This window comes from Vidua macroura, chromosome 25 (genome assembly GCF_024509145.1).
Source record: "Vidua macroura isolate BioBank_ID:100142 chromosome 25, ASM2450914v1, whole genome shotgun sequence".
In the NCBI taxonomy this organism is placed as follows: Eukaryota; Metazoa; Chordata; class Aves; order Passeriformes; family Viduidae; genus Vidua; species Vidua macroura.
The window spans coordinates 3718118-3734432 of record NC_071595.1 but is presented as its reverse complement, the minus strand read 5'-3'; the positions used below and the strand labels follow the sequence as shown (position 1 = coordinate 3734432).

The 16315-nt window shown below is 47.9% G+C and overlaps 1 protein-coding gene across 8 annotated transcripts in view; it reads right to left on the bottom strand.

Moving 5' to 3' along the window:
- Nucleotides 1–54: 54 nt before the first annotated feature.
- The window catches only part of PHACTR4 (phosphatase and actin regulator 4), a 56923-nt gene continuing 40662 nt past the window's right edge, over nucleotides 55–16315 (bottom strand). For 6 of the 8 annotated variants that reach the window (XM_053998827.1, XM_053998826.1, XM_053998829.1 and 3 more), the window contains 12 exons: nucleotides 13559–13735; nucleotides 13054–13134; nucleotides 10945–11109; nucleotides 10457–10816; nucleotides 6953–7538; nucleotides 6118–6341; nucleotides 5510–5660; nucleotides 4849–4904; nucleotides 3861–3922; nucleotides 2939–3076; nucleotides 1967–2043; nucleotides 55–1389 (listed from right to left, as the gene is read on the bottom strand). In XM_053998827.1, coding sequence (XP_053854802.1) covers nucleotides 1374–1389; nucleotides 1967–2043; nucleotides 2939–3076; nucleotides 3861–3922; nucleotides 4849–4904; nucleotides 5510–5660; nucleotides 6118–6341; nucleotides 6953–7538; nucleotides 10457–10816; nucleotides 10945–11109; nucleotides 13054–13134; nucleotides 13559–13735 — 2093 coding nt within the window. In that variant the 3' untranslated portion in view covers nucleotides 55–1373. Of the gene's footprint in view, nucleotides 1390–1966; nucleotides 2044–2938; nucleotides 3077–3860; nucleotides 3923–4848; nucleotides 4905–5509; nucleotides 5661–6117; nucleotides 6342–6952; nucleotides 7539–10456; nucleotides 10817–10944; nucleotides 11110–12690; nucleotides 12909–13053; nucleotides 13135–13558; nucleotides 13736–16315 lie in introns of those variants that run through there. The other 2 variants (XM_053998831.1, XM_053998832.1) reach the window with 2 other exon arrangements.

The window sequence follows — 16315 nt, the reverse complement described above, 5'->3', positions numbered from 1 at the left end:
GCCGGTCAGGCTCCTGCTAAGATTCGCTGAAAAGACACGACCACACAAGCAGGGTTTAAGAAAAAAAATTCTAAAATAGTTTTATTTAATAATTAAAATCTGTTGTTGCGGAGACTGATATACAATGTAATGGCGGCTGTACAGGGGATGCTGTGAGGGAAGAGCCCCTAGCGGCTGCTGGGCCATGGCCGGCGTGTTGCCACACTGGTCTGTGAACAAGACAAAGTTCTTCTCTCCCTCCCGCCCTCCCACCGACCCCGAACCCCCGCACAAGTGGCATCTCACAGATAGTTTAGTTTTGTGCATAATACAGCAGTGGCCCTACCAGATTTTTTTTTTCAACCCGCATTGAGGAAGAATTTTTCTCTCAGAAGAGAAATACCATCTTCTTAAGGTCACTTTTTAAACCTATTCTTCCCCTCCTTTTGACCCACACAGTGAAACGATCAAGTTTCCAGTAGGTTTAGCTGTAAAAATGAGAAAAAGGCAAAGCTTCAACCCTGATTTGGGAGAGTATAAAACGTTTGAGAGAAAGCCACAATAAAAAGGACTAACTACTCTCACAGTTTCTCCAAATTAAAAAGTTTTAAAAAGGCAACAGTCATTGTTCCTGGTTCTGTAATTTGTTAAACAAGTCTAAATATCTCAAGATCTGTTATTAAGATCAGAGCAAGTGTGAGAGAGTGCAGAGCATTTATACATATGTTGGGTGGTTTTTTTTGTGGGTTTTTTTTTGGGGTTTTTTTGGGTTTTTTTGGTTTTTTTTTTTGTTTGTTTGTTTTTTTGTTTTGTTTTTTAACAAAAAGATGCAGCATATGTTAATATCTATACAATTCCTGTCCAGGACAACAAACCGTTGGTCAGTAGTGATTCAGGGCATTAACGACATGACAAAAGGCAAAACTCCCACAAAATAAAGAGTGCCACGTCAGTCGTCTGTCAGGGTTCTCTGTACACAGCTAATATACACATATATTTTTCTGAGCACATGCTCTCCTCAGCTTCCCAACATTAGAGCTGCCTTTGTTTTTAATCTCCCTTCCTCATGGAAAGGAGGAGGAAATGAGGAATTGCACTCCCCAAGACAAGTCTGTACACCTTGGGAAGGAAGGGGTCGTTCCCCTGGCAGAGTCATATTGCTGAGCCAAGCGAGGTATAGTGTCAGTTCCAGCCTCAGGGCATGAGAGATGTGTTTGTTCCAGTGAAATGCTACATTCAGAAAGGATTCCCCTTCCCTGGCCGAAAGCCCTTTTCTGGATATGTTTGGAAGGCAAATCTTGGAAGAGCTGAGGTTCCACCCTCACTGTATTGCCTCGGACAGGGATGCAGAGAACTTCTAGCCCTCCCGGGTTTCTTATTCCCTCCTTGGAATATTATGGTCGATGGTACCTGAAAGCAAGTAAAAAGATTTGAGTGTTATCCTTGGAACTCGGGTTAAATGGTTACTTGGGCGCTATAGATGGCCAAAGAGAGTAAACTGAATTATCTCAGAACTCTCAGCCCTCAGGGAAGCTGTGAATATCAAATAATTTCACCTCCTGTGCTCTGCATTCAACTTTGCCACACAGAGCTGGAAGGAAAGGAATCACTTGGGCCATGATCCAGACCTGACTACACTGATTACATCCAAGGTAACTCATTAGCAAGTTGTTTTGTGGCTGTGGCTGCACATCTCTAGCCCCAGAAAAGCTCACTCCAGCTGCAGCTTCACACTAGTTTCAGATACACCTCAAACTAGACACTGGTCACTGAGCCGTCAGGATGGAAGCCCCAGTGTAAGGAAAAACAACCCACTTTGTGTCTGCTGCTGCTCCAGTCACCCCCCAGGACTGAGACAGAAAGGGACATTCAATCTCCAACTGCTGCACAAATAATTTTTCTAAGATTTTAGTGTTTTGCCACCGAGCTCTGTCCTTGCAGCACAGCTCTAACAAGACCAAAACTCTTCATGTTAACACGTTCTCACCTCGTGAACTGCTTGCTCTCCTCATGCACTTCCATTTCACAACTCTTAAACTCATTCAGCTCCTTCCTGATGGCTGCCTGCACAGAGAGGGAGATTTTTTTGGAAACGGAAGGGCTCAGATTGCAGCAGCCGCCCCAGCTTTCACAGTCCATTAACACCAAACTGAGTGCAATCTGCCCCTCCCCGAGGCTGTGCAGTCCCCAGAGGTGGCCTGGGAGGACAAAGATAAATGGTTCCCTGCCAGTTTCTTGAGCCTGCAGGGAACTGCACTGCTATGACCAATACCCAGTATCCTTGCTGTGTCCAGAAAAGAGAATGGGGATGGGGAAGGATCTGGAGCACCAAGAGCAGCTGGGCGAGGTGGGGGGCTGAGCCTGGAGAAAAGAAGGCTCAGGGAAAATCTTCTCATTCTCTACAGCTCCCTGACAGGAGGGTCAAGATAGCTGGGGGCTGGTCACGCTCCCAGGTAACAAGTGACAGAACAAGGGGAAACTGCCTCATGTAGAGCCAGAGGAAGTTTAGATGAGATACAAGGAAAACTTTCTTCATAGAAAGGGCTGTAGTAGAATCACCATCCCAGGAACTGTTAAAAAATGTGCAGATGGGGCACCTGGGGACATGGTTTACTGGTGAACATGGTGGTGCTGGGTAAACAGCTGGACTCCATCATCTTCAAGGGCTTTTCCAACCTTAACGATTCCATGATTTTATCATTCTTACATCACTCAGAAGCTGAGGCAGAAGCCATGCAGGCTTTCAGACTGTGCCCACCAGAGCTCCACTTTGCCATGAGGCAGCAGGAAGCAGAGCTGGGACAGCACATACAAGTGAAGGCACACAGGTGGGGTGGCAGAGGGAAAGATGAAGAGGTGAAGCCAGAGGAACAGAGCAAATCTCCTTGGCTCACACCCATTTGTGTGGGCCAGCCTGGTCTGGCTCCTCTCCCCATCTGGGGACAGGTCACTCAGTTACCTTGTCAGCTGGTGTCAGTTTTGTCCACGGCTTATCTGCTCGCCGGTCATAGTCTTGAGCATCTGTTACTTCCACATATTCGTTAAACCTCAGGATCTTCCTGGCCTGCAGCTCTGCCACTGTAGGCCTTTGGCTAAGCTGAACAACAGCAAAAACTAAGGAGGTTAGTCTGAGCCTTGTCCACAAAGCAGATCCAGGACTAAGCACCCCAAGCAAAACTAAAACTAGTTCCCTCACTGTGCCTTAAGCACAGACAATACCAGATCCTGCTTGCAGCCTGCAAGGGAATAAGTAAACCTCTTACAGGCTGGATACTCCCATTGGGATCACAAAGCCAGGCTAGGGCAGAACCTGGGCCACACTATCATGGAGAAGGACAGTTAGGGGTGTGGGAACAGCCGCTACAAGGGTGAGCACTGCATGACACCCCTAAACACAGCTTCAGCAATGGCAGCACACTTCATACCCACAGGCCTTGGGGGAGCTTTTCCCAGCCATGAGCAACAATCACAAGTAACCTGGATGTAACAGCTAAAAGCAGCTGTTACTCTGCTCAGCTCCCACACTGTTACTTTAGAAATGGATTTTAGGGAGCCTGGTGTGAAGTGGTGGCTGCTGAAGCACTGTGTTAAAGCAGCCAGGCCAGCAAACCTTTAAAGTATCAGGTGCCAAATTTAGTTCTCATCTCGCTTGTTACACTCACTGCCAGGTCAGATCTGTCACTGACAAAAATATGGCCCTGGTGCCAATGGCTCACGGTGGGTGACAGTCCACATTACAAAGTCACTGCAGTCCGAGGGCACTGGGGACACTTACACAAGAGCCCTGTGACTTCGCCCACAGCACGGTACCTACAACGTGCTCACTGCCACCATGCCCAGCAGCCCTGCCAGGTGGCTGTCACCGTGGGAGCCAGCAGTACCTTTCTGGTGAGCCGGCGCTTGATCTCGCGCTTCTCAGCTTGACGGTCAGCTTCATTTTTCGCTGCCAAGGGGGGAAAAAAAAAAAACATTTTTCATGTAAGCATCAGGCTTTGAAAAGTGCTTTCTAGGCTTGAACAAAGGACAGTATTGAGCTGGACCAGATTATCTACAGATCTAAAGGCTTAGGACAGGCAGAGAGTGCGGTACAACTCAATACCCTGTGTCACCTCCTGAACTGGCAGGGGCAAATATGCCCCTTACACAGCACCAATGAGTCATTCACCTCAATGATTCATGGCTGTATCGCCAAAATACATCCAAGCCACTGTGCAGCTTGCTCCTTCACAAAGCTATTATAGTTTAAAAGAAAATAACAGCACAGATAAATATTTTAAATGGAAACTTCCTGAACTGACATTCCCATTTCCTCGAGATGTTTATTTAAAACTTTTGCAGAACAAGACATGGCCAAGAGAAACACTCCTGACTTTGTGATGCACCACTGCTTTAGAGATCATGCAAGGCAATGATGTAATGTCTGGAACACAGAAGTCCCGCCCAAATAAAAACACCTTTCACAGTCCTTGCTGTGTAACAGCAGAGTCTGAACCAGCCCACACACTCTTCTCTGAGGTGGCAGGCATGGGACAGCTATTCTGTCCATAATCGTATGATCCAGAATGGGTTTGGTTGGAAGGGACCTCAGTGATCACCAGTTCCACCCCCTGCCATGGGCAAGGACAACTTCCACTCTCCCAGGTTGCTCCAAGCCCCATCCATCCTGGCCTTGGACACTTCCAGGGATGAGGCAGCCACAGCTTGTCTGGGCACCCTGTACCAAGGGCCTCATCACTCTCACAGGGAAGAATATGTTCCTAATATCTAATCTAAATCTCTTTCAATTTAAAACCATCTCCACCCAATACATTAAGATATTAAAGGCAAACTTATGGTATTTGTCAGGACCACCAGAGAAGTGCTACTCACGCTGAAGAATGTTCCTCTGTTCCAGTTCTTCTGCAGTTGGTCTCTGACTCAGTCGCCTGAAGAGAAGTGTGACAATTACAAAATGTTATATCTGGTCACTCATCAGTAGCAGATGAAGGATAAAACTGCCTGGTTTCAGTGCACTAGACAGCCTCTTCCACACTCACCACTGAGGATCACTGCTGCTCTGTTTTACACTATGCTCTTGTCAAACAGCTGCTCGGCCACTGGCACAGCTTTGGGAAGGGCTATGGGCTCTCCAGCTCAGAAGCAGCTTTGCAAGGAGCTCAGACAGCAGAGCCTGGACTGCCACCAGTCCCAGCTTCATTCACCACCAGCACTCACCCTGCATCCATCCACACCTTTTTATCCACACCTGTGTTTTACATGTCTGTAATCCCTGAGATTTTCCCCTCTCAATCCATTTAACCTCTCGAAACAGGGGCCTGTCAGGGGGATATTGTTCAGCTCCAGGACGAACTCACAACTTTTCTCACAAAGGAGGAACAGCAACACAAGCTCCCAGCCCTGCTCCAGCTGCCGTGCCCAACCACCCACCCTATTCCAGCACAAGCTGCTTGGACAAGGCACCAACTTTGTCCAATCCCACTCCGCACACACTGTGCCAGCAGCTCACACTGATCATCATCACTATCTGTACCTGATCAGCGTTGTCCCAATCTGGTGACGGATTTCGTTCCACTCCTCCTTGCTCTTCCGAGGGAAGATGATCTTCTCCTCCTGCAGTGCGGTTGTGTTCCCCAGCTTTATAGCGAGCGTATCTTTCCTCTTCACTTTGTTGGCCAGTGTGCCTGTGGAGAGGGAGAGCAACAGGATGCAACTCAAGGCTACCAAGCCTGCCACAGCAATCCCAACCCTGTGCTCCTGGGAGCTGTACTCTTCCTGAGAGAGAGCTGTCCTCTCTCCTTGCTCTTCCCAAGCTCTGCACTCACTGCACAGCAGCAGCAGCCAGCACTTTTTGTGTGACACCACATGCTCACCTAATGCTATCCTACCTGAGGGGCTGGGACAGCACAGGCTGTCACAGGAGCCATCTGCAACCAAAGGGGTGCACTCAGCAGGTGACTGCATAGGTTTGGCTGCAGAGCCTTGGAAAAAGCAAGGCAGAGGACATGTGCTACATCATGCAACCAAGAACCAGCTGCTTTGAGGTGCTGTGGGAACCAGCACTTTGATCCAGATCTCAGTGCAGCCAGGCACGAGTTCAGCAGAGCAATAAAAATGACACCTGCAATGTCAAAGCCTTACTGTTATGGCTTTCATCTTCTTCATCATCCTCATCATCTTTATACAGGATGGGCCCCTCCGAGTCAGAGTCACTCATCCCTTCATCTCCTTCCTGCTCCTCCGGGAGGACCTGGGGTACCAGTTTGGGGATGACTGTGACAGATGGCACATCTCCAATATACACACGAGGACCGGAATCCTGTTCCTCTTCCTGGTCATCATCTTCCTCTTCCTCATCGTCTGGACTAACGAGAAGCACGCTATTACACCTCTGAACATTTGGCACAGGGCCTGCAGAATATCCCTAGAATCAATATGTCCTTAGCTCTCCTCAGGGAAGCCCAGAAACCAGAGGTGCAAGAGCCACCGCAGGATCCTGCACTGTCCCCTCTCTTCAAAGCACAGGGAGCTCTGGTCAAGGAAATGACAGAGGCAGGTTCTGCAGAACCAAACTCTGACTCCACTACTTTGTGACTTGGAGATTCAGCTCTGCTATAACACAAGACAGTTCTTTTCCCACTTATGTTTAGCAAAATGAAAGGCTAAGGAAGGCCACAGATGGATGGAATCCAGGACCTTGTCTGGTCTTGGTGCAGTTACACACAGTCCAGGCCAGGATTCCTGGCATCAGCCTGTGTTTGTAGTCTGGAACCCATTTCCCATTGTGAGCAATAAAATCCCAAAGCCAGGGGTAATTTCATGGGGAAGATGCTCTGGCTCTTAAGAGCCCGAAACACAGATTTGGCCAACAGGGAAAATGGTTTCAGCAGAGACCTAAGCCCTGCCCAGAGCCATCCCCACCATCACAGCGCTGCAGGAGCTGGGAGAGGCAGCACACATACAAGGAGGTACTCACACTTTGAGCATCTCAATGGTGACAGGCAGGGATCTTGTCCTGCCCAGGGTGCTGTTGTCTTCTCCAAAACCATCATTCTCAAAGAGCAATGAGTGAGCCCTGTGGGACCCTTCGGGTGGTGGGGTGACAGGCAGAGGGCTGGCCAGAGCCTGCTGGATACGAATGTGCAGTGGGATTTGGGGCAGGCGAGGCAGCATGTGGGGTTCACCAAACCCTTGTTCTGCCATCCTCTTTGACACTTCCATGGACCTGAAGTCTTCAGGAAGAGGAGGAGGAGGAGGAGTCTCCTTGGCCAGGTCCAGGGAGCACGGTGGGTGTAGGACAGGGGTGGAGGTGGGCAGGGCCATGCGTGGAGGTTCAGGGGGTACGTGGGTGGGCAGCGGCGGCGAGGGTGAAGGTGGTGGATAAGCTGAGGTCACGTGCAGTGGAATCGGTGCAGAGTGACTCGCTGTCACTGTCCTGTCATTTGGGGGCTTAGAGGTGACAGCCTCTGACGTGTTGTTAGGCAGGAGGCCTCTCTTTGGAGGGAGAGGAGGGGAAGGCTTGGACAAGGCTGTACCACTGGTCATTACTTGGGAAAGTTCAGCTGAAAATAAAAACCATAAAAGCCACAATGTTTAACGGGGTATTTTCCAGATAACCTTCACCAGTGTGGAAAAAGCACAGCAATGCACTCAGAGCCTTGTACTAAGCATTCTCTGCTACTTTTTACTGGAGTATCATACCAGAAATAGCCAGGTTACAAGGCCCTAGTTTGTCCTTCCAGCAGCAAAGGCAAGACTTGGGAGAGCAGCCAAAACCAAGCAGGCTGAGACAGGTTTGTGCATCCTGCTGCTTCAGAGAGAGAGAGAAATGGCACCAGCCCTTGAAAGACAGCATAGGAGCCTGCCCAGGAATGCAGTTATGTGGGCACTTTATGGCTGTATTTACAACATAAAAGGAATCCAGGACACCCCAATCTCCAGTTGTGTTAACGGCTCCCCTGCACATTAAAGAACTTCTTAGGAAGACTCAAAAAGTCTTAAAATCTTATTTTTTGCTCAGATGCAAAAATCAGCACAGCTGCAGGCAGCAGTGTGCTTTCCTTCTTGTGTTCATCCATCAGACCCAGCCCAAGAACACCCCACTGCCAGCAGCTCCTCAGGATGAGGTTCTGCTTTATTCCCTCTGAACTCTGTTCCTTAAGCGCCATATAAACTCAATCTGCCACTACAAAGTGACTAGAAGAACTTCCAAAAATACCTAAAGCCTTTAGTCTTAAATATTTGCTGTTTGATTGAGAAGAGAGGAAGAAATAGAGACATGAAAAATGCCTGCAGTGGGCAGTCACAGGATCCTCAAACCCCCACTCTGTTCCTAAGGAAATTGCAGCAGTAAAGACTGCTCTTGCTTTAGGAGTTTGCAGCTTTTAACATCCATGTGTCCATGGCTTCTGGGGCTTGTAGAGGCTTTGTCTAAAGCAGCTGAGACTCGCTACACATTTCCCTGGAGCGGGGGACAGTGACACATAGATGGTGACAGAAAAGAGCTGGGGGAATTTGCGGTGCAGACACCGTGAGAGGGTGCTGCAAGTGGGAGAGTTTCCTAAGATAAGGCCACATAACTGGAGAGAGGTGGGCACATTTGTGAGATGTTTAGCATTTTTAGACTTTCCCCTTGTAGATTAAGGGCCAGATTGTGCAAAACTCAGAGTGTCCTCAGCTCTTGCCCAAGGGACTCCAGTGTCTCCTAAGCAGTGCTTCAAGCCTGGCAGGATGAGGCTTGAGGCACCTCTGGGTAAGAGCAAAATTTGAAAGGGAGCAAGGAGCTGGCAGAAGGAAGCTGCTGCTTGAGACAACAGAACTGCTCAGGGGATGAGCATCTTGGGGACAGACAAAGGGGTGACCTGCACAGTAACTCCCTCCCAAGCCTCAGGCTGTAACAGTGGCACAGAAGGACACCCCTGCAGTCAGAGCAGGCACCAAAGACCCGTGGAGAGCTCACAAAGCCAATTCCACTCAGGCTGCTCAACAGTGACAACACAAGGCTCACACAACAACTCCACAGCTCCAGCTCCATTGTGCCAGACTAGAGGGCTGTGGAGCCTCCTCTACATCTGCGTTCATACCCAGGGGACAAAAGAGAACTGCTGGTTTTCTCCTCCCCTGCACACCCCGCAGCTGCTCTCAGCCCAGCCCATGCTGTTGGGAAGAGGCAGGATGGCTCTAAACACATGGGATACACTGCTGTTTCCAGCCACATTTTTTGTTCCACAAGTACCTCCTCCAATTAGAGCTGGGGCATTTCAAATGCCACCTGCAGTGTGTGCAAGCAGCTTAAAGAAAACAAGAAGGTATTTCATGGGGTGCTCAAGCATGGTCAGGCTAATCAAGCTGGTCTGGCACATGAGGGATGTTAATACCATACCAAGGTCACTTGCAAAACCTGCCAGAGCAAGGTGAGCCCCAAGCAGAGCACAGCAATCTGTCCACACTGAAAGCAGTGGCCCCGGCTATTTCAGATGGCAACTTGCACATCCAGCACTGCCTCTCAAACCACACCTGGGTAACACCTCCAGTTTCTGTGGTAACAGTGCAAACCTGTCAGATTGATCTTCCCAGGAGCCTCCCTCCTGATCTGTGCTAACCTCTGCTAACCCTGTCCAAAGATTAGGAGGTGTCTGTGAAAGAACTACCTGAAAATGCCAACAGGCCATTGCTGCATGGAAGTCATACCAACTCTCAAAACTGCATCTTTAAGATCCCCAGAACTCCCACAGAGAACAGAGATTAAATGAGCTTTAAGAAACTCTTGCCAAATCCTCTGCTTAGAAACATTACAGAGATAAAAATATTTAATTTTTTAAATGGGAAGATTCAATTCAAATTACAGTTGAGCTGATTTATCCATGTGACAAGACATAGGGAAAAGACTCATATGTCAATAGCCCAGCCACAAACATTAGAGGAAGAGCCTGAGTATAACCAGGAAGTCTGAATTATCCCTACCAGTTCCTGGTCTCTGCCCTAAGTGGAGACCACATAGCCTGGCAGTGACAGCCACGCCAGACATTATTTGGTGTGTGTATTCTTTGGGTTTGTTTCTTGGTTTGTTTTTTTTTTTTTTTTTCTAAAAGCAGATGAAAGAAGGAATTGTCACTAACCATAAAACCTCATCCACCATTCCCCAATCCCAGCTGAATCCCAGCCCCCAGTGAAGCATCAACATTCAGACACTGTCTCTTAGAGCTGACAGAGAACAGGCAGGCAGGGATGCCTTCCTGCAGGTAGCTGTTGGGAACACACTGGATAGCTCATGGAAGAAGACTCCAGTAATTGCAGTGCTCCCAGAATACACGTGTTCTGGCTAAACACTGGTAGTTTGAGTCCAAACTGGACTGTTTTTAGGAAGGATGGTCAGACATTCTGATGCAACTAAAAATCTTCCCTTATGAAGGGAAGAGACTCTGGGAGCAGTGGCTCCAGAACATCTCAGGTACAAAAACCAGTTTGTGGGGTCACTTACCTATTAGTGAGTTGCTATTTCTGTTGACAGGTTTGGGAGGAGGGATGGGAGGCTGTCTGGCAGGAGCTGTGCTGGTTGTACTGGTGGGAGCAGTAGTGTTGGCACTGGAAGGAGCAGGGAGCAGAGTCCTGGGGGCTGGGGAAGGGGCAGCTGTGGAACTGACTGTCTTTGCTGCCGTGGGGGCTGTGCTGAAGGGGGCAGTTCTTGCAGTACTGCTGGCAGGTATTGGATCCTTTGCCTGTACTTCATTTGCCTCCTGGGAAGTGGAGGGAGGTCTTTTTGGAGGAAGCAGAGGTTGTCTGGGAACATGTGGCTCCTCAGGTGGTTCCAGTTCAGGCCCAGGGTGGCTGCTGGAGGAACCTGCAAAGGGAGGCAGCTCAGTTTAAGGTACCAGAGGGTCTACTGAGGGTAGGAAGGATCAGATGACAATTCAAAATTGGTTACAGGAGAATGTGAAGCCCTGATTTTGCACTCATCTGGTTTCTTACCCTGCCTCTTCTTTGGTTCCTCCACTGGAACAGGCTTCCGAAGGCTGGATGGCTTTGTGGCCTCTTCCTCCTGGCTGGGCAGGTTACAGACCCCGGGGCCCCCAATGGGGACAGTGTGGCCATTCTTCAGTGCAGGTGGGTTCAGCTTCTCTGGCTCTTCACCATCTGCAAGGGGATGGGAGGACAGAGAAGCAAAGAGAACACACTCAGAAGGCAGGGGAGAGGAGAGGTGGCTGAGCTGACTCAGCTACCATGGAGTTACACCAACTTCTTTCTGGCTTCTGAAACAGCTTGTCTTCAGCCACCTTCTGCACAGGACAGCAGAGCAACCCAACCAGCTGGAGCCGAGAGCCCTTGATTTCATTATCAATGAGTAAATCACACAGCACTGTATGCTATCAAGGGTTTTTCTTCTCCCTGTCCTGCCCTTGCTCTTGTGTTACAGATTAGTGTGCCCAGTGCTGTGCTGCAGCAAAAGGAAGTTGTAACTGAAGCCATAAATCTCCAGCAGCTTTTGTATCCACCCTCCATCACGGAGCAGTCACCAATTCCCTGCTGCAATGAAGATTCCAACATGAGCCGAGTCATCTACTGCATGTGCAGTAATAGACTTTCATAATGTCTTCAGATTAGTGAAAGCACCTCTGTTTTCCTTGTTTCTACCCTGAATTTGGCACAAAAATCGCTGCTCAACCCAAAACATCAGCAAGTGAGATTTCCAGATTTACCTTTCTTTTAATCAGATGTAATGACACAGCTCTAAAATTTTATGTAGCTCACTTTGACTATTTCTGTTTTCCAAATTCTAACATGGAGGTTCCCAGTGTTAAAAGCAAGACCTCTTTTTGGAGGTCCCCATCCAATCCAACCCATGCTAATCCCCATGAGGAAATACTCCACCATTCTCGGTAATTGCCCTGACAGGACAAGTTTTTGACAGTATTACTCTCAAAAAAAGACTCAGCATCCATCTCTGAGGGGAAATTGCCCATTTGGACTGATTTTCAACTCAAGAAAACTTAAATAAATACACCACCCATTTGATTAAAAATATTTTTCAATTCAGTCTGCCATCTCTGAAGGAATTGCAGTGTGTGGCATCCATGCTCTCTAGGTGCTAGACCCCAGCACAATCTGCTGTTTTAATTCTTGATAATTTATTCCACTGCCCTCCTCACCTTTCCTCTCCCTCCAAAGTACTACCTCCCCTTCCCTAGCCTGGTGTTATTCAGAAGTTTCCCAGGATTTTTTTTCCACAAGAAACAGCCTCAGTTCCTGTGAGGAGCTGGTAGATGGCTCTGCCTCACTCACTGCCCTTCCCTGAAATGCAGCAGGCACAAACAGCAACAAGAGGGAGTTTCCTCCCCAGCCAGGGCTGAAACTCAAGGGATGAGACACAGATTTTTATGGCAGCAACTGCCTCTGGTTATCCAAAGCTTTTAGCAAGGGAGATAGAACATTATGATCCAGCTTTCCTCAGCACTTTTCCACATCACACAAATCCCAGCCAGGTGAGTGGATGGCGATCTGACAACTTATTTTGGCAGCATGATCCCAACTTGGAGACATCAAAGATGAAAGAAAAGGGGATAAGACTTCCTAGACAGCAGTGCAAACTTTGATAAGCCTAGTGGTGACTATGACACCATACCATGAAGCATCTCTTGGAAGATATGCCCCTACCCAAGCAGCTCAGAATTCACCCATTCCTAATTCTTCTCCCAGCCTGAGCCCTGGGGGCAGTACTTCTCCCATTTGGAATAGCAGGAGATGGTGAGTGACAGAGTGACAGCAGAGGCTGGCAGGACAGCACAAGGTATCTGGAGCAGAGCACAGAGAAGGACGGGATGGGAAGTGACCACAGCACAGCCCTCCCTCCCTGCAGGAAGGTGTTCCAGACAGGCATTGCACTTCCTCAGCACCATCTTCCTCCCTGAGCAGGCTGCCTTCCTCCCAGGTGGGAAAACAGACAAGAGAGAGCACTGAAAACGGTAAGGCAGACAGGAATCACTTCAGCAGAAAGCCCTTAAATTTGTCTCCCAAGGGTGAGGTTTGGCCAGAGGAAGATCAGCCACACAGACACAGACAGAAGTTCGTTTGCAGACTCACCCTGCTCAGGTTCTTCCAACAGAACCCCTCTTTTTACCAGCTCCTCTCTTGGCTTTCGCATAGAAATCTTTCGTTCTAAAACTGACATTAAATTGAAAAAAAAGCACTCAGAAAACAGAGCAAGCTTGAAGTTCAAGAAGATTTTTTTTTTCTTTTAAAGAGGTTCTCTATAGGAAATAAAATGGCTTCAAATTTCACTGGTTTTGCATGGATTAAGTGGAGAGAGAAGGAACTGCATGTTCAGACCTGCATTTCACACTGCACTGCTGATTGTGGAGCAAACCCTCCCTCCCCACAGCTGCTTGGGGAGCTTCCTTGAAAGAAAGGAATTAATCTGTCTGAAACTACAGCTCCATGACAAGGTGTTTCTAGAGAGACTGCAGGTGCTAGCCCATCACCAAAGTCCCATTTTGGTTCTTGCACATGTCGGCACTCAGGCTTGTGACAGCAACCCCTTCTCAGATGGATGGAGGAAGGGACACCCACCCAGCCCCTGTTACTTTACCTTCTGAAGTCTCCTTGAATTTGTCACTGCTTTTCTTTTTCCTCCACTTCCAGGGTTTGAAAATCTTGCCAAAGCTTGAGAACTTGCTTTTCCTCTTTGTAGGAGGTGTGGTGTCACCTGATTCCAAAACATCTACCCCCATGCTGGCATCACCTGGGGCGTGATCCACCTCTTCAGCTGCACAGAAAAGAAGGAAAAGAATAAATAATTACTTCTGTGCTGCAGGTGACAGCTCCCATCTCCCACCAACCCACCCCACACTGGGAATGGTGGCACACATTAATGCAGAAAAGAGAACAAGACACTGTCTGTGGCTCCACTGAGCCCTCACGTCAGCTCATGGGGACACAAGTGGACTTCTCAACATAAACGGGGCAAAGGGAAACGGGTAAGGGCCTTCCTGATGAGACAAAGATTACAGAACCCCAGAATCATTACGGTTGGAAAAAACCTCCAAGATTGTTGAATCCAATCTGTGAACAACCCTCACCTTGTCACCGGCCCAGAGCACTGAGTGCCATGTCCATTTGTTCCTTGGACACCTTCAGGGATGGGGACTCCCACCACTGCCTTGGACACACTGTGCCAGGGACTGAGAACTCTTTAAATTAATACATTTCTCCTGATGTCCAACCTGAACCTTCCCTGGCACAACTCGATGCTGTTTCCTCCTGTTCTGTTCCTTGTTCTCCAGGGGCAGAGCCCGACTCCCTGTCTGCACCTGCCTGTCAGGGAGTTGGAGAGAGTGAGAAAGTCCCCCCTGAGCCTTCTTTTCTCCAGGCTGAGTCCCCCCAGTTCCCTCAGACAGATATTAATTTAATTTTGCAGTGTCACAGCTTTGCCCATGAACACAAACCACTTCCCTACATTTTCTCGTCTTCATTTGGAAGCAACTGGTGCTGGACACGAGTTCATGACCACAAACACCTTCCAGCCCACTGAGCTGACATTCACAACTGTCTGCACCCCGAAATCACCAGACCCATTCCAGCAGCTGGATGTGCTAGATTTTCCCCTCTCTGATTTTCCTTCTATAAATAAGGGCAGCAAAGCTGGCCAAGAGCAACAACTCCACAGGAAAGCAACACAATACAGGCCTGTGCTCCACCTACTGCACAGGCGTCCCTGGAGAACAGCACAAGAAGGACACAGAGGTGGGGAGGGACACGTGAAAAAACCAAACAAAAAAAACCCCACCCCCAACTCAAAAAAAACAAAAAAAAAAAAAAAAAAAAAAAAAAAAAAAAAAAAAAAAAAACAAAACAAAACAAAAAAAAAAAAAACCAAAAAAAAAAAAACAAAAAAAAAAAAAAAAACACAACACTTTTGAAGCAGAACCAGAGCACAAAACACTAATTTGGGGACTGTTGATCCTGCCTTGCCTGATGCTGCTATTTTGGGGTATTTGATGGAACACAGAGAAGCACTTACAATGAGCAGAACCTAACACTGCCTGCAAAAAAAAACAAATCAGCGTGCACAAGCTAAGTGAAGCCAGCTGGTGCCCACTCCATGGTGGGATTTCCAGAGCCAGAATCCCTCAGCTTCAGCACTAGCGACAGGAGTACTGCAGAGCTCCATGGAAAAAATCCTATGGAGAAGAGAGAGATGCCACAGCCCCACCATGCCCAGCTGGAGTGTCCTGATACAAACTGCATTCAGGTGTCTTCTTTTGGAGCCTCCAAGTCAGACACTGTGGAGCTTGGGAGCACAACAGACCTTTCAGTCAACTTCAGACAAGCCTGTGTAACATGCCTGCAGAACAGGCAATGCCCCACAAGTAACAGGAAAGTTCAGCCAAGAATCCCATCTCCTGAGACTAAAAGATTGAGGGAAAAAAATTTAGCAGAAAGCCGCTTCACACATAGGACAAAGAACTAATAATGTATCTTCTGTATCCTACAAACCTCCACTGAGGATACAGATCTTGATGTGAAAAAGCAGATTCCCGCCAGCATAGGGAAGAATATGTCCAGGACAGAGGGGAAAAAAAAAAAACCACAAAAAAAGAATTCATTATTTGATGCAGCTCTACCTGCAACCCTGTAGTGCTTCACAGCAGGAGAGCTCAGATCCCAGAAAGTGTGAAAAGTAGCCACAGCCATGGGCTCCTGAGTAGCCACAGGGCTGGGGACAGGCTATCACTTCAGGACAGACCCCACTTTTCCAGTCTGAGCACAAACGGAATGGAAGATCACAAACACAGGGAAGAGAACAACAACAGAGGGAAGCTGGAGAGTGTTTGAACCACTGTTTACCTGTTGGTTGTACTTTTGTTTAAATCAGCCCCATAACAGAAAGTCCCTCACTCAACCAGTCAAAAGCTGATGTCAGCCAACATTTGTTTGAGAAAGCAAGATCAATTCAGCATCTGAGGTGCTTTTAAATGAAAACAAAAACAAAACAAAACAAAAACAAAACAAAAAAAAACAAACAAAAAAACAAACAAAAAAAAAAAAAAAAAACAAAAAAAAAAAAACAAAAAAACACCAACAACAAAAAAATACCACAACAACTGTGTGAACTCCTGACTTCATAACAGGAGAGAAATTGGGCGGAAAATAATATACATCATGGCAGCACTGATCTGTGATTTTCTGCAGGGATGGAGGGAGGGTGGATGGAAGTGGGGGGGCAGAAAGGCATTTCAAGCTCCCAGAAACCCAAAAGGAATTGTCTGCATGTTTAGAGGCACTTTCTTCAGAGACCAGAGCATTAGCCCTGGAGTTGTACATGCAATTTTAACAAGCAGTATTC